This window comes from Jaculus jaculus, chromosome 19, assembly GCF_020740685.1.
Source record: "Jaculus jaculus isolate mJacJac1 chromosome 19, mJacJac1.mat.Y.cur, whole genome shotgun sequence".
NCBI classification, from domain to species: domain Eukaryota; kingdom Metazoa; phylum Chordata; class Mammalia; order Rodentia; family Dipodidae; genus Jaculus; species Jaculus jaculus.
The window spans coordinates 56,904,604-56,922,737 of NC_059120.1; the positions used below are offsets into that span (position 1 = coordinate 56,904,604).

At 46.5% G+C, this 18,134-nt stretch overlaps 1 protein-coding gene across 1 annotated transcript; it reads left to right on the forward strand.

Annotated features, from left to right (window-relative positions):
- The first annotated feature begins 345 nt into the window (after positions 1–345).
- Positions 346–2,120, forward strand: Loricrin (loricrin cornified envelope precursor protein). Its single transcript, XM_045138561.1, has one exon. The coding sequence runs from the start codon at positions 480–482 to the stop codon at positions 1,890–1,892; it is 1,413 nt and encodes a 470-aa protein (XP_044994496.1). The 5' UTR covers positions 346–479; the 3' UTR covers positions 1,893–2,120.
- Positions 2,121–18,134: the final 16,014 nt, after the last annotated feature.

Sequence of the window (18,134 nt, forward strand, 5' to 3'; positions counted from 1 at the left end):
TGTCTTGATTTTCTAGTAACTGTTGGTATCTTCAGTCAGTAGGGCAGACCAAAGAGTTCCAGTTAAGGCTTTTTCAGGGAATGAGTACAATCGTCCCCACCCGCAAGTTCAAGCAAACCTCCCCCCTCTTGCGCTGGGACTGGATAAAAATCCTTGACCTTAGGCAGAGATTTGTGGCTAGGAACTCTTGGAAATCAGTATGTTGGGATGGAAACCACCTGAGAGATGCTGCGTTCCTTTTACAGAAAATGAGGGGCAGGTAGGGTGTGGATGGTCAGAACACAGCGGAGCTGTGGGAGAGGGGAGGTACCACCAACAGGTCTGCTTGAAGCGTGGTGAAGACTTTCTGCGCGCTCCAAGTTCGGCGCCCTTCCCGCAGCTGCCTGGAGCGAACCGCAGACAGTCTGGTCCAGGCGGGATGCTAGCATCAAAGGGGCCGTTGCCATGGCTGCAGCCGCATCCTTCGCTGCATCCGCTAGATGCTCATCCCATTATGGTCTTCTGCTCTTCTTCCAGGGTCCTTTTGCACCTTAAAAAAGATGTCTCACCAGAAAAAGCAGCCCACTCCCTGCTTCCCAGTTAGTTGTGGGAAGACCTCTGGCGGTGGGGGCGGCGGTGGGGGCGGCGGCGGCGGCGGCGGCGGCTGCGGCTCGGGTTGCGGAGGCGGCGGCGGCTCCAGCTGCGGAGGCGGCGGCGGCGGCGGCTCCGGAGGGGGCGTCAAGTACTACGGTGGAGGCGGCTCCTCCGGTGGCGGCGGCTCCTACTGCGGCGGAGGCTCCTCCGGTGGCGGCGGCTCCTACTGCGGCGGAGGCTCCTCCGGTGGCGGCGGCTCCTACTGCGGCGGCGGCTCCTCCGGGGGAGGCGGTGGTAGTTCCGGAGGCTGCGGCGGCTCCGGTGGCGGAGTCAAGTATTCCGGTGGCGGTGGCGGTGGCGGAGGCTGCGGCGGAGGTTCCTCCGGTGGCGGCGGCGGCTCCTATTGCGGCGGAGGCTCCTCCGGTGGCGGTGGCGGCTCCTACTGCGGCGGAGGCGGCTCCTCCGGTGGCGGCGGCGGCTCCTACTGCGGCGGAGGCGGCTCCGGGGGAAGCAAGCACTCCGGTGGCGGAGGCGGCGGCGGCTCCAGTTGTGGCGGTGGCTCCTCCGGTGGCGGCGGAGGCTCCTATTGCGGCGGAGGCTCCTCCGGTGGCGGCGGCTCCTATTGCGGCGGAGGCTCCTCCGGTGGCGGCGGAGGCTCCTATTGCGGCGGAGGCTCCTCCGGTGGCGGCGGCGGCTCCGTGCCCCAGTACCAGTGCCAGAGCTACGGAGGCGGATCTAGCGGCGGCGGCGGCGGCTCCGGTTGCGGCGGTGGATCTTCAGGAGGCGGCGGCGGCGGCTGCGGCGGCGGCGGCTATTCCGGTGGCGGCGGCGGCTCCTATTGCGGCGGCGGAGGCTCCTCCGGGGGCGGCGGCGGCTCCGGCTGCGGCGGGGGCGGCTCCTCCGGGGGCGGCGGGGGCGGTTACTACTCGCAGCAGACCACCCAGAGCTCCTGCGCCCCCCAGCAGAGCTGCGGCGGCGGCTCCTCCGGTGGCGGCGGCGGCGGCGGCTGCGGCGGAGGTTCCTCCGGTGGCGGCGGCTCCTACTGCGGCGGAGGCTCCTCCGGTGGCGGCGGCTCCTACTGCGGCGGAGGCTCCTCCGGTGGCGGCGGCTCCTACTGCGGCGGAGGCTCCTCCGGTGGCGGCGGCTGCGGCGGAGGCTCCTCCGGTGGCGGCGGCTCCCACTGCGGCGGCGGCTCCTCCGGGGGCGGCGGGGGCTCCAGCTGCGGCGGCGGCTCTGGCGGCGGCTCTGGCGGTGGCAAAGGCGTCCCTGTCTGCCACCAGACCCAGCAGAAGCAGGCCCCTACCTGGCCATGCAAATAAGGCCACCGGGACACCGCGGAGAGCCGGCAGCTGGAGGTGGCGGTGGACTCCGCGGGCGCCGATGGGCTTAGCGCTCTCATGAGATTGTCCAAAGTTTCCAATTCCTTCTCGTCTCTAAAGGAAGCCACCGGGCTGCATCTTTGCGCCGACCTTCCTCCCTCTTGGTTTCTGGGCACTACCTCCCAACCCCGGAGCCTCCCCAGTGAATAAAGTGGCAATTCATGAGCACCTCTGAGTCTCCCGGAGCTTTTGTGACTCCCAGGGCGGTTCGCGCCATCCTTTTCTCTTCTTTCTCCCGGTCTCTCCATCCGCGCTTGCGTTCATGCAACAACGTTGCGTCTGGGGGGTGGGGAAAAGGGGCTCGCAGAAACGAGGAGGAGGAATGGCAGATAAGCACGACCCAAGATGTGAAAGGCGGTTGGTGGGTTAAGATCTTGCAACGACATCCAAACGCCAAGATCCCGAGGAAAGGCTTCAGTACACACATACCACGCCAGGAACGGGGCTGGGCGATCAACTGGGGTCTCCTCGCTGAGCCTGCGCTGGCTGGTGAGAGAGACGCTGCCTCTCACGGTCCAGACCTGATTCTGCTAGTTCTAAGAGCAGGGATTGCTGCGCGGGACCAACCAAGAGAGAAAAGCGACAAGGGGCTCTTTGAAACTGCCCTGTATCAGTGCCCGTCCAGGGTCCCTTCTGCTAAAAGGAAGCTGGCCATATTCCTCAGCCACAGTGACACAGGAATCCTGGGGTTCCTCTGTCAATGTACCAGCATACCCAGAGCACCGATAACTTGGGCTGTCCCCAGATGTTTGTCTCATGAAGTTGAAATATGAAATCCCCAGCCCAGAGGACAAGGTTTAGAAAGATTGTATTATGGGGGCGCTAGAGAGATGGCTTAGACAGTTAAAGCTCTTGCCTGAAAAGCCTAGCAACCCCAGGTTCGATTCCCAATACTCATGTAAAGCCAGATGCACAATGTGGTGCATGCATCTGGAATTCTTTTGCCCTATTGTGCCCATTCTCTCCCTCTCTCTCTCTCTTTCTCTCTCTCTCTATCTATCTGTGTGTGTGTGTGTGTGTGTGTGCCTCTCTCTTGCTCTCTCTCTCTCTCTCCTTGCAAATAAATAAAAATGTTTTTAAAAAGAATTCATTATAGCTTAGAGCTGTCAGGGGGGAGAGCTTTAAGAGAAGGGAGGCTTAACGGAATGATGGTTGCCCACGGAGGCAAAGGGTGGCTTGAGATGCCCACCTCGAGACTTAGGTTGGAGACTTTTATAAACCCATGGATTGGCAGCTTGTTCAGCCAGTCTAGTCCCCGAGTCAGGTGTCTGCACTTGTAATATCTGGAATAGGGCCATGTTTCCAGCATATGTGACCAAGCACCTGCATGGTCTGTAGACATTAAACCAGGCGATACAGTTAAGGCCTTGTGTTCTTAGAATGTGGAACCAAAGTTATGTCAAGCTAAACAAGACACTGGAGAGACTCAGCAAGGTGATGACATCAGAGAAGAGGGAAAATTGGTTTTTCCCCAGTACCCAGCCAATGGGAGAAAAGGGGGGGGGGGCATGAGCCTGCGCTCAGGAATTGTAAAAACTGCTTGCTGTGTTCAGGGGATGTGCCCGCCTTTTTGTTTGGGCTTGGCACCTGACTCTGCAGAACTGAAAATAAATTATTTCACCTTTGCTACTCAGAGTGTCCTGTACTGGTTATTATGAGGTGGGAACCTTATTTCCCACAGCTTGGCTCGCTGGGTATTTCTTGAATCGTGCCCCTGCCCATTCTCCTCTCTGATAGGGCCTCTGAGGGAGAAGCCCCCACTTCTGGGAATTCTATAGGAAAGGGACTTCGATGCTGTACTCGACGCTGTACAGTTAGCTTGGAGGCTGACAGGCTACACGGTTGGCTAGGGATGGGCTGGGGCTCAAGGAGTCCACGGAGACTGTCCGAGGTCAGCCAGAAGCATGTTGCTGGGGCCGTCCAGCTGAGGCTGCTTCTTGATGGTCAGCTTCCCAGCTCGCCCTGTTCTGCCCCAGTTCAGCAGCCCCAAGTCTTAATCAAGATCTCCAAGTTACTACTAAGCTTCCTATAGAAGATCAGTTTAAGGATAGCCCCAACATACTCAAACACCCTGAATTCAGCCCTCAGTTGAGTTTCCTACTTTTGGAGGGGCTCCCACCCGGTATTCCCAGTTGGGTATTGTTCATGCTTGAGATTAAGCCTGCCTGAACGTTTCTATCTTGGCTGTAATTCTGGTTCCCATAAAGCAAAGCTTGTAGCTAGCTCTATGTTCATCCTTTTCCGGAATCTCCATATGGATTGCCATAGTGGGTATACGTGTTTACATTCCCACCAACAGTGGATGAGGGCTCCTCTTTCCTCACATCCTGCCAACATTTGTTGTTCTTAATTTTTTTTTTTTAAATGATTGCCATCCTTGCTGGAGTAAGGTGGAATCTCATGGTTGTTTTAATTTGCATTTCCCTAATGGTTAGGAATGTTGAACATTTTCTCGAGTGTGTGTTAGCCATTTGTATTTCTTCCTCTGAGAACTCTCTATTCAGTTCTCTGTCCCTTTTTTTGGGGGGGAGGAGTGGGTTACCCACTTCCATGCTGAACCTAACAATCAACACCAGGGTGCAGGAGACAGACCCTGAGGATACTCAACACCTACCAAACCAGAGATCCAGAGGGTCTTAAGAGCTCGTCACTAAGTAGACTTTAAACTCCCCCTCCATGGCTTAGTAACTTTTGCAGAAGAGGGGGGCAAAAAGATTGTCAGAGCCATTGGTTGAGACATCATGCCCAGAAGCATTCCTTCCCTCCAAAAGCAACTCATTTCTGCTCCCACAATGCATACGCCACAGCCCCAGAGAGAAGAACTGCAACCCACTGAGGAGCGTCCCCAAGGGAATGGGGGCAGGGATGAGGGAAAAGAGGATACCAACACAGGATGGATCCATGTTGTTACTAGTCATGATAAAAGATTTTAAAATAGGCTGGAAAGATGGCTTAGCGGCTAAGCGCTTGCCTGTGAAGCCTAAGGACCCCGGTTTGAGGCTTGATTCCCCAGGACCCACGTTAGCCAGATGCACAAGGGGGCGCAGGCACCTGGAGTTCTTTGGCAGTGGCTGGAGGCTCTCAAGGGCCCATTCTCCCTCTCTCTCTCCCTCTCTCTCTCTCTCTCTCTCTCCCTCCCTCCCTCCTTCTCTCTCCCTCTTTCTCTCTCTGTCTGTCGCTCTCAAATAAATAAATAAAAACAAAAACTATTTTTTAAAAGATTAAAAAATAAAATAAAAACTTAAAAAGAAAATAAAGCTTGTTGCATATATCCATCCATTCACTGTCTCCTACCAGCTTTTTGATTGTCTCGGCTTAGCTTACAGACCAGGAAGGATCCAGACCCACAGAGCTGAGCTGCTCCCTTCAGCTTCACCTCTGTCCATCCCCTTTCCTTTGCCTTACTCCCCACACTGTGGAAACAATAACCTTTGTCTTCTGGGTTTTTTAACTAATTTATTTTTTATTAACAACTTCCACAATTGTAAACAATATCCCATGGTAATGCCCTCCCTCCTCCTTGCCTTCTGTTTTTGTTTCTCTTCTTCCCGTCTGACCAAGACCCTTTGAGTTTGCCTCAGTAACTCCTCAAATGACTTCTCAGTCCATCCACCCGTCTTTTGTAAACTCCCACTGATATCAGGCCAACTTCTAGTTGCAACGTGGACTTGCAGGAAGCCCTTTCCCAGTGGGTCTTCAGGATCTAATAAGGGGTACTTTCTCCTTTGATCGCTGAGCCTTTGTGGAAAGGTTGGGACAGTCTTCTTCCTTATCTTGTTGAAACTCAGACGCTTTGGATAGATGTGTAACCTGGGAGCTGATTCCTTAACATCCTGGACAATTAATCCTCTAAGGTCTTGCATTTGAGCATGATTATCAGGATTATTATCCCGTCAAGGATTCATATTGGGGAATTTTTGTTCAGCTGGAATTTGAAATACAACCCCTGCACTTTTGCCTGTTAGTGACCCAGATACATTGACCCAGGAACCCAAAGCAGAACCTCCAACACACAGATTGGGGGCAGATGTCACTGGAAAAGACTCCTAGGAGTGACCTCTCTTAAGAATGATCAGAGACGGCACCTAGACTGAGCTGACAATGAGCCCCAGATCCAGCTCTTCTGGAGTCTGTACGTTCCTCCAAAGAACAACCCCAGTAAGGTTGAAATTGCAGAAATAAAAGCCCTAAGGGCCTGGGAAGATTACTCAGTGGTTAAAGACACTTGCTTGCAAAGCCTGCTAGTCAGGGTTCAATTCCCCAGGTACCCCCCTAAAGCCAGATGAGCATTCATTTCAGATGTGTTCTCCCCTACTCACATGTGAAAATAAAAAGTTAATTTAAAAAAAGTAAGAAGATACTAGAAATAGAGACTAGAATGGATCAAATTTACAGTAAAAAAAAAAAACAACACTCAATAAGAGAGAGACCATAGCCAGGTGTAGTGGTGCATGCCTTTAATCCCAGCACTTGCAAGGCAGAGGTAGGAGGATCATTGTGAGTTTGAGGCCAGCCTGAGACTACATAGTGAATGACTGGCTAGAATGACTCTGCCTCAAAAACCCAAAAAGGAGAAAGAAAAAGAAAGAAAGAGCTTGTTATGCCTGTGTGGTGGGGCAACCCCAAAACCCTTTCTCCTTGGGTGGAGAAAATCCAACCAGGATTAAATCCACTGATCAAATCAGGGTAAGTTGCATGCTAGCTTTATTTCAAGACAAGGTGCCTGAGGAAAGAGACCCTGATAGCATCGGTGGCTCCTATTTCCTGCCTTGCTCATGGGTCCACCTGAGCTTCCCCCATCCTCAACAGGAATGGTGAATTCACCATTCACTACTGCTCAGGTAACCTCAAGACCTGTATCCACATCCTGAATGTCTCAAATTGTAGAGGAACAAACAGCAACTTCTCTATCCTCGGCATCTCCTGAGCTGATGATGTCTCATGTTACGGTGCACGGGAAAGCTACGTATGACCCAGCTGCCTGATTCGTACAGAGCCTGAGCAATGGACAACTTCTTCACCTTGGCTTTCAATTTCCCTCAAAATGACCTGGCTCAAAATGTTGATGCCAGGGTCCTTTGACTCTCGTATGTATATCAATGCTCTAGGAGCACCAAGGGGAATCTCTACTGAATTTAAGCCCAGAAGGCAAATAGCAGCACAATTTGAATCAGCCCTCATTTTGTGGTTCACTACAATTTAAAAATGTAGGGCTGGAGAGAGAGTTTAGTGGTTAAAGTGCTTGCCTGCAAAGGCTAAGGAAACCATGTTCAACTCCCCAGATACTATGTGAGCCAGATGCACACGATGACACATGTGCAAGGTTACACACGTACAAGGTGGCACACTTGTCTAGAGTTCAATGGCAGTGGCCAGAGGCCCTGATGCACCAATTCTCTCTCACTCTCTCTCTCTCAATAAAAAAAATTTTTTAAAAAGCCAGCCTGTTGGGCTTGCCTCAAAAAAAAAAAAAAAAAAAAAAAAAACAGGGCTGGAGAGATGGCTTAGTGGTTAAACCCTTGCCTGTGAAGCCTAAGGACCCCGGTTCGAGGCTCGGTTCCCCAGGTCCCACGTTAGCCAGATGCACAAGGGGGCGCATGCGTCTGGAGTTCGTTTGCAGAGGCTGGAAGCCCTGGCGTGCCCATTCTCTCTCTCTCCCTCTATCTGTCCTTCTCTCTGTGTGTCTGTCACTCTCAAATAAATAAATAAATAAATAAATAAAATTTAAAAAAACAACTGTGACCTAGATTATTTATATTTACTGTAACTGTAAGAAGGATTCTCTAGAGGAACAGAACCAATAGAGTAAATTGTACTAAAAGGGGAGTTGGGGACTGGAGAGATTGCTCAGTGGTTAAGGTACTTGTCCTCAAAGCCTAATGACCGGGGTTTGATTCCTCCACTAAAGTCAGATACACAAAGTGACACATATATCTGGACTTCATTTGCAGTGGCTGGAGGCCTGGTATGCCCATTCTCTCTCTCTCTCTCTCTCTCTCTCTCTCTCTCTCTCTCTCTTCCCCTTCCCCCTTCCATGGAAATACAGCAGTCCAAAAAGAGTAGTCTTCAGGCCTGAAAGTTAAGGAACATGGTAGCTGCTCAGCCCACATGGCTGGATGCCTCAGTAGTCCCCCAATCCAGCATGAAGGCCTGGAGGCTTTCTAGAGAGCAGCTGGTCTTCGGTCCTCACTGGAAGGCAGAGGAAACTTGGTTCCAGGGCCCACAAAGGAGAGCTGAACAGGATAGATGTGTGTGCAAGTGAACACACTCGCCACCACGCTTGGCACAGACAGCCACACTGGAGGAAGGGGCTCTTTCCTCCCAGGACTTCCGTTCATAAAGCCCACCACCAGGGGGACTGCCCGCTCGGGGCCAAGGGCTCACCCTGGAGGAAGGACTTCATTCTTCAGTCAGTTCTTTCTGGAAGCGAACTCAGAGGCCCATCCAAGAGGAATGTCTGCATTCCTAATCGGATCAAGTTATCGGTAGAACTTAACTATCACAGTAAGCAACAAAGGTTCACCAACTATGCCAGAGATGCCCTTCAAGGAGTTGCTAGCCAGCTAGGTGCCACTAGCTGGATGGTCTTGGAAAACAGAACAATCTTACATATAATTTGGGCAGAAAGGGGAGGTGTTTGTGCGATGCTAGGAAAGATACCTTCATTCCTAATAATACAGCCACTGGTGGGACCATTATCAAACCTCTTCAGGGATTAAGTTCCCTGGCTCATGAATTAGCAGAACACTCAGGAATTAATGGCCCGGTCATTAATTGGCGAGGAGGATGATTTGTAGAATGGAAGGGTCTGACAGCCTCAGTTCTCACTTGCCTCATTATTACAGCAGAAGTCTTACTGCAGTGAGATGCCGCACTGCTCCCCATGTAAGAGGCTAACGCAGAGACTTATTGTGGTGGCAATCCATGAACAGATGCTCTAACCTACCAACAAAATGGTTTGGTGCTCCCAAATGCCAGGTCAGAATATATTCTGTATGTCTTCTTTTGAGAAATGTCTATTTATTTAAATCCTCTGTCCAGTTGTTCCTCTTAAAAGTGATTAGCATATATTCATTATACAAAGCAATAGGTTTCAAGGTGACATTTTTTATTCAAGTATATCATCAACTTTGTACATACTCATCTACTGAATTGTTCCTCTTCCATTAGTCTTCTTCCTCAATAGTCTTATTTCTACTTTCATATCATATAATCTGGGCTCTATATATGATAAGAAACATCTGAGTTTTTTTTGTTGTTGTTGTTGTTTTTTTTTGAGGTAGGGTCTCACTCTAGCCCAGGCTGACCTGCAATTATCTATGTAGTCTCAGGGTGGCCATGAACTCATGGTGATCCTCCTACCTCTGCCTCCCAAGTGCTGGGATTAAAGGCGTGTGAGAATCTGAAAGTAAAAATAGGGCTGGAGAGATGGCTTAGTGATTAAAGTACTTGCCTGAGAAGCCTAAGGACCTATGTTTGACTCTCCACATCCCACATAAGCCAGATGCATAAAGGTGAAGCAAACACAAGGTCTCACATGCCCAGTAGGTGGTGCAAGTGTCTGGAGTTCGATTTCAGTGGCTGATGCCCTAGTGCACCAATTCTCTCTCTCTCTCAAATAAAAAAAAATTGTGTGAAAGTCACTATGGGCTATTCTTTTTTATATGAGAGAGAGAGACCTTAATAGAGGAATGACATCTAGTTATTGAGGGCTATTCAGTGTCCCAGATTATGGGATTAACTTGAGGTGAGAGGAGCTGGGCATGAGAGAGTGGGGACGGCTCACTCTTCTTTTTGAATCAATAAAACTCCATGGTTTTTGTCTCATACTTTATCCACTTATCTGCTGATTATTGATGGGCACCTGTACTGATTCCATAACTTGACTATTGGGAATTGTGCTGCAATCAGCATGGATGCGCAGGCAGCTTTGAAGTCTTAGGTTCCTTTGGGCATATTCCCAGGAGTGGCATAGCTGGCTCATGTGGTAGTTCAGTTTTTACTTCTGTGAGGCGTGTGCCCTATAGATTTATCTTTATACTACCAAGCATATAGACTGCTATGAACTTTTAAATTATGCCGCTCCCTTACCACTCATGTGTTAAACCCTAACCTTTATTGTAATGTAATGTGGGTTTTTTTTGGTTTTTGGTTTTGGTTTTTGGGTTTTCTTGTTTTTTCAAGGTAGGGTTTCATTCTAGTCCAGACTGATCTGGAATTAACTCTGTAGTCTCAGGGTGGCCGCGAACTCACAGCAATTCTCTTACCTCTACCTCCCGAGTGCTGGGATTAAAGGCGTGCACCACCATGCCCAGCACAACGTGTTTTGAGATGGAGCCTTTGGGAAGTTTTAGATAAATTCATGGCTGTGGGTTCCTGGTCTGATGGGATTAGTGCCCTTCTTAGAAAGCAACCCAGAAGCTTGACTGTGTTTCTTTCCTTTCTTCCTTCTCACTTTCTTTCTTGTTTCTTCCTATGCCCCCACTCCACCACCTCCACAGTAAGAAGGAAACTATTGTAAGAGAGCTCTCAAGAGATTCCAACCATATTGGCACACTGATCTTGGCCTTTAAGTCTACAGAGCTCTGACAAAACAGATGTTTGTGATTAAGAATGTTCTGTCTATGGCATTTTTTTATGGCTGTCCTCCCAGATTAATTCATGGGTGGGTTTTTTTACTACATGGTAAATATCTAGTTAATATTTGATAAGTAAACAAAAAGACTTCCCTAAATTCTTTAGCTAAACCCAGGGAAAGCAGAATTCACTAGACAATTCCCTTCCAAGCTTCTCCCTGTTTCTTTAGAAGCACATGGACGTGGGGGCTCCTTTATGTCAGAGAATTTAAAATGGTGCTGAAAATTCTTTAACTAAATAGAAGGCAGAGATAAGTATGGGAAAATGTCTTTGGGTAACATATATATATAATTATAATTTATTATATGTATATTATATATGATGTAATACGTATTATATAATATGCTATATATTAAATTGTATATACATTATGCATATATATATTACTGTCAGGTCTACCAAGGAGCCAATGTAAAAAGCCTACCTCACACAGCAATATCCCCTATTTATTGGGGAGAAACTCGTTGTCATTGCATTGTGATGACAATCTGAGTCTGATGTGCCAGGGCCACCAGCATCCCACACAACTGAACCCAGGCAGAGCTTACCTGCCCCCTGCTGGTATATAGCAGCATTGCACCTATGTCTCTCTTGCTCCAAGCCCAGGGTTCTCTCTCACTCAATCATTTGTTTCATTGAGTGCTTTGCTGAGCAGGAAGCATTAGAACTGGTAAGTATTTTCTGACCAGCGTTCACTGGGCTTAATCACTATTAGCCCGAAATCAGGATAGTGTTGTCCCTGTGCCATTTATGGATATTAGCAGCAAATAGAGAAAAGGGCATTGGTTCTGCATTCAGATTGAGTTTGTAGACCCTATGCTAAGGCTACTGGTACTTGTTGCAAGCTGCTTGGTTATGTCCTTCCTTAGACCATTTGTTCTCTTAAGAAAATATCAAAATATTAAAAGATGAAAAACAACTGACATTGTTAACACCATCACTATGGGAAACAAAATTCCCCCAGCAATCACTTTAACAGTTCAGATGAAGAAATTTAAGTTCAGTGTAATTAATCTATCCAAAGACTCCAAGTTTATGTTTCTGTTTTTATTTTTTATGTTACCTATGATCATCGCTTTAAGCTCAAAGAAGATCTATTATAGTTGAAGAAAATGGGGTGCAGCATAAGGGTTGGAGGGAGAGGTCAGGGAGTCATCTTCCAGGAAAGAAGGCAATTTCCCAACAGGGATGTCTCAATTCTGCAGCACAAATGAAGTGAAACTCTGCTAGGCCCCCCTACCCTCTAAGAATTGTCCAACTTTCACCTGCGGGCATCCATGATGAAATTCATCTGACTTTCACAACCTATGAAGTATTGAGAAACTATCATTTTTTATAACTTAGCTAGACTTTGAAGACACAAATATGGATGGCACACAGGTCCTAGCCCTTCAGGAATTCAAGTTCAAATAGATAAGCTAATGATACCATGACTTACTTAACCACTCCACAAGTGCTTATTGATGACCCACGGGTCAGGAACACATCTCAGAATAAGTCAGAATCTCAGCCTCCACAAAGCTTATAACTTCATCAGTGATAAAGAGGAATAAGTCAATGTCCCAGTCTAGCATGAAAAGAGAGATTTCTCAGGGTCTTTAGTTAGGGACTTCTGCCTTGAGGAAGAAAAAGGGCTATTTAATCTGCGATTTCAAAACCTACTCAGTTATCTGTCAAAGATGCACACTGAGAGGCACTGACCCAAGAGTCAGCCACCTTCAGGGAACATGTATGCTGGTTGAGACAGAAGAGAACAAAGGGGACTGACAAGGAGGGGATGCCGCAATGCAAGCTTAGTGCAGGTTGTGAAGGGCCTGATGAACCAAATTAAGAATTTTCATTTAATTCTGTAGGTAACAGGAACATAAGATCCTGATGGGTCAAATGTGATTCCTGTTTGTTTCTAAGAAAGATTACCATGTGAGCAGTACAAAGAAATGAGAAGTCAGTAAAATGACTCATAATGAACCACTTGGATAAGGATGAGGAGACATGATCTGGTCACAGGGAAGGGAAGGCAGAGATTACAGTAAGGAGCCGTTTCTAAGCTCAAAAGTCCAAGAACCTACCATTAATGGTCATGAGCAATAGCTAACGTGTTGGTGCCTAGAATCCGCTTGGTTATTCCTGGGCATTTCATATGCATTGTCTTGTTGAGTCTTCACAGTGGCCTCACAGGTCATGTACTTGTATGTCCTGTCCTGCAGAGCTGGGACTAGAAGCTGAGATTTTTGCCTCAGTTTCATCTAGGTCCGAGGTATAGATACTTCACCAGTAACACTGGAGCTCTTTACCTTCAATGTGGATGACAAAGAGAAGGAAAAGAGACATGGACTTTTCCAGCTTGAAGGCCTTTGGAAAAAGATAGCATATTTACTGCTAGCAGGTGAGAGCTGGGATGTGTGATACACATGGGCCTGACCCCCAACCCCTGCCCCAGAGAAGGTTCTCAGCTGTACCCAAAAAACAAAGCATTATCAACATATAGAAAATTGTGGCTTAGCCAGGAGTGGTGGTGCACACCTTTAATCCCAGCACTTGGGAGGCAGAGGTAGGAGGTTCAACGTGAGTTCGAGGCCACCCTGAGACTACATAGTGGATTCCAGGTCAGCCTGAACTAGAGTGAGACCCTACCTCAAAAAAAAAAAGAAAGAAAGAAAGAAAGAAAGAAAGAAAGAAAGAAAGAAAGAAAGAAAGAAAGAAAGGAAGGAAGGAAGGAAGGAAGGGAGGGAGGAAGGAAGGAAGGAAGGAAAGAAAGAAAGAAAGAAAGAAAGAAAGAAAGAAAGAAAGAAAGAAAGAAAGAAAGAAAACTGTGACTTGAGTAACCATCTATGAAAAAAAGGAGGGAGGGAGGGAGGGAGGGAGGGAGGGAGGGAGGAAGGAAGGAAGGAAGGAAAGAAAGAAAGAAAGAAAGAAAGAAAGAAAGAAAGAAAGAAAGAAAGAAAGAAAGCAAGCAAGCAAGCAAACTGTGACTTGAGTAACCATCTATGAAAAATGGAGGGGAAATGGAAGAGGACAGGGCTCTGGAGGATTTTGGTGTTCCAAGCAGGGGGAGGAAAGGAGCGGTAGAGGAGCTTGCTAAATGCAGCTGAAGAAGCAGGGGGACCCTGCAGCAGCATGCTCGTGCTCTGGCCTTGTGTTGTCTCTGCTGAGGAAGTCAGCATTGTCTGCAAACCTGGATTTCCAAATGCAGCCCAGAGATCAACAGAGTGAACTCAAACCACCGTGAACACAGTGGGAACACAAACCCTGTCTGTGAGCCCTTTCACACTTCTCCGCTGCACCCAGGATAAAATTGCAGGGAAGACATTGAAACTCTACCAGTTTAGAACTAGCCCCTTAGAAATACTGCTTTTCACACTTGCCTTTACATAGGAGTTTTTTTTTTTTCTGTATTTTGGACAAAGGATCCTGAAAATAATGACAAAAACAATGTCCCATGATGCCACTTTGAGTCACTGGAACATTGTCTTAAGCCCACATTGGCCATGTTTTCATCATACGTATGGTTTTAGAATGCTCTGATAAATAAGACAGGCTGTAGAAATATAATGTACACCATGAACAAAAGACATAGGCATTCATTTATACAAATTGGGGTGGCAGTGTGGGGGGAATAGACCCGTGAGTTCTCACAAATGAAAGGTTTATCTATCTGTGCAGAAATTTCCAAAGAACCAACACAAAACTGACATTCGTTGGTGGAGCAAGGTCACAGGACACAAAGTCAACTGCTTTCCAACATTCCTGCAGTGTTCCAACAATGAAAGTGAAAATAGTGCAATTTTTATCAATACTGAAGCAATAAAAACATTTATACTCTCAATCTAAAAATGTATAACAACATTATATATTTTGTTTTGTTTTTTTCAAGGTTGGGTCTCACTTTAGTCCAGGCTGACCTGGAACTCACTATGTAGTCTCAGGGTGGCCTCGAACTCACAGATATCCACCTACCTCTGCCTCCTAAATTCTGGGATTAAAGGCATGCGCCACCATGCCCAGCTTTGATAGTTTTTAAAATCTAGATAATGGAAAGCTAGTCTATGTTCACAGATTGAAAGTCTCCAACTTGTTTAAGACTCCAATCTTCCCGATTCAATCTATAGGTTTAATTTAACCCCAACCAAAATCTCTTAAAGCTATGTTGTAGATATTGACAAACTGGCTCCAGACTTCCTTAGAAAGATCTAGAAGAAACCATGTAATACTGCAGGAGAGGAAACAAAGTCAGATGACTAACACTCTCTGGTGCTGAAATTTGTTATAAAGCTACAGTAATCAAGCTAGAAAATTGGTGACATAACAGAAATTAATTCCATGTAGCAGTAGTCAAATGGTCTCTTACAAAGGAACAAAGACAATTCTACAGAGAAAAAATAGTCTTTTAGGAAATTATGTTAGAATCGCTAGATGATATGCAAGAAAGAAATGAACCTAGACACAGACACCTTTCATAAAAACTCATTCAAAATGGATTACAGCCTTAAATGCAAAATTACAAAACTTCTAGAAGAAAATCTATTTTTTTAATTTCTTTATTTTAAAGAAAGAGAACTTTTGTGCCAGGGCCTCGGCCACTGCAATCCAACTCCAGATGCTTGCACCATCTAGTGGGCATGTGTGACCTTGTGCTTGCCTCACCTTTGTGCATCTGGCTTACATGAGATCTAGAGAGTCGACATGGGCCCTTAGACTTCCCAGGCAAGTTTTTTAATCACTAAACCATTTTAAAAAAAATTTAAAAAATGGTTGAAGTATCTGAAAGATAGCTCATATGTATACATATACATATTTACACATATATGCATGCACATATATAGTTGAAAACAAAGTACATAAAACGTGCTAATCATTTGTCATTAGAGACTTGAAAATTAAGGTAGCAATGACATATTATAGCATACCTGCCAGAATAGCTAGAATTTAAAAAAAAAGAAAAGAAAAAAGTGGGGCATGGTGGCATATGCCTTTAATGCCAGCACTAAGGGGGCAGAGGTAGGAAGATCACTGTGAGTTCGAGGCCAGCCTGGGACTACAGAGTGAGTTCCAGGTCAGTCTGGGCTAGAATGAGACCCTACCTTGAAACTCCCCCACCCAAAAAAATAAAAAACTTTAACACCAAATGCTTGTACATATGTAAAACGAGAAAAAACAAAGTAGTCATTGCTGGTGGGAACAGAAAATGATATACTTCTTTTGGAAGACACTTTGACAATTTCTTACAAAACTTAACATAGCAATACCATATGATTTAACAACTATGCTTCTAGGGATCTTCCCACTGGTTTGAAATGTTATATTCACATTAAAAACTTCACAAATATGTAGGGCAGCTTTGCTCATACTTATCAAAAAGTGGACGTAGCCATGTCACTCATTAGGTAAGTGCAGCAGTGGAATATCAGTCAGCGATTTAGAAGAAATGAGCTGTCAAGTCAGGAAAAGATCTTTAAATGCATATCGCCAAGTGAAAGGAGCCAGTCTTAGAGGGCTGCTGACTTATATTCCAATTACATGACATTCTCAAAAGGACAACACTATGCGATGTTGAGAAGCATCTGCAGTTTCCCAAGAGTTCAAGATGAGGAAAGAAGGATGAATTGGTGAAACCCGGGAAAGTTCAAGAAAAATGAACCTGGTCTGTATAACGTGGCAGCTGCAAGTGCCCGACACCGCATTCACCAAAATCCACTGACAAATAGCAATTTGAGTTATCTTTAAAATGTGAAAATTTTCAAGATTACTTGGAAGAAAGAATTCAATTTTTTTTTTAAGTTAACAGTATTGCAAATACACAAAATAACCTCATTGAAAGGAGTTGGGGGACAGGAGCTGAATCTAGTAGCTTTGGAAATGAGCAGACTCTATAAAGCCCAGTGACGCACCATACTTACTCAACGAAGTTGTTTCCCACAGGGCACAGGCGGAAAATGCTGGCCCTGTTACTCACACTGGCATTGAGCAATTAAGCGTCTAATAAGTGGTGGCAGCCAAGGTTTTCCTCACGAAGATGATACATATGGTAACGATTCAAGTTGGATATATCACTATGAATTTTAGCTTGATGTGGATACAGAGAATTTACCTATTTACAGATACGTACCCATGCATGGGTCTCTTGGTCAACTAAGATGGCCTAAAATACATCCCAACAGTGTCAAGCAACTCAGGTGGACAGATCTTGGTTTCAAATATTCTCCAGTGAAAAGATCCAGAACCCCTTGGAGAAAGGGTGAATTCTAGACCTGAACAGAGAGGAAACAAGATGGTCCTGGAGCATTGTACGGAATCATCAAGTAAGTCAAGGTTGAAACAATTTTTAAATGATTGGCTCTATTAAAAAATGAAGCCAACAGAGTTTTTAAGATGAATTTATTCCATATATTTTATTTCTTTTTTCTAATTCCTTCCTGTCACTTTCTCTTGTCCCTCTCTCCCATCTCCTCCCATCGTACCCTTTCTTCCCCCAACTGATCTCTCTTCCACATTCATGCCCCCTCTTTTTTTGGCCCTCCACCATCCATGATGAAATGCGGATGAGCCCAAGTTGGTGCAGATCTGGTGCAGGTAACAACAGCTGCGAGGTCACGAATGCACCAGTCAATTCATGTACAGAAGAAAGCATTCCAAATCACTCCCCCCAGGCTCTGCCGCGCACCTGCTTTCCGTCCCCTCCTCCACAGTGTCCCCCAACACAGGATGTGATGGCCAAAACTGGAGTGATTTGAGCAACAAAACAAGTGAACTAGTATTATGATACAATAGCATATAAAATAAATGCCCATGAATACACATGATTTAATGACTAAACTAAGCGGGAGAAATAAAACAAACTTCCAAGCAAAAGAATCCCAAATAATTTCTGGAGCTGTTCTGCGTGCAGGAATTAGAACATGATTTCTGACTCGTTGGGTATGGACTGCTGATGCAACTTTCTTCCAGAGACGAGCACAGGAAGGGGGGAAATGTGGGTAAACCTGACAAACACTCCTCAGCCAGGCAGATGATCAAGGTCAACAGCAGCAATGTCAGGTCCGTAGCGTACATGCATCTGTGATGTGATGAAAATGGAACTTTTTCTCTGTGGTCCTTGTCTCAAAAAAAACTGTAATCTTAGTTTATTTTTGGAATTATTTATTTATTTGAAAAACAGGGGGACACAGGCAGACAGAGAAAGAGAGAGAGAGAGAGAATGAGGATTGGCATGCCAGGGCCTCCTGCCCCTGCAATTGTACTCCAGACTCAGGCGCCACTTGGTGCACCTGGCTTTACACAGGTACTGAGGCATCAAACTCAGGCTGTCATACTTTGCAAGCAAGAGCCTTTAACCACTGAGCCATCCCTCCAGCTCTGCAATCCTAGTTTCAACATGAGAGAAAAAAAAAAATCAGACAAGTCACAGTTAAGGAACAGTTTACAAAATGTCTGACCAGCACTCCTGAAAACTGTCAACTTGATCATGAGCAGAGCATATCTAGGACACTTTGAGAGCCGAGAGGAGCCTCGGGAGACATGACAGCTAAGCAGTGTGACGTCCCAGAT

Coding starts and splice junctions, on each gene's coding strand:
- Loricrin (XM_045138561.1), top strand. CDS start 480: ATGCTCATCCCATTATGGTCTTCTGCTCTTCTTCCAGGGTCCTTTTGC.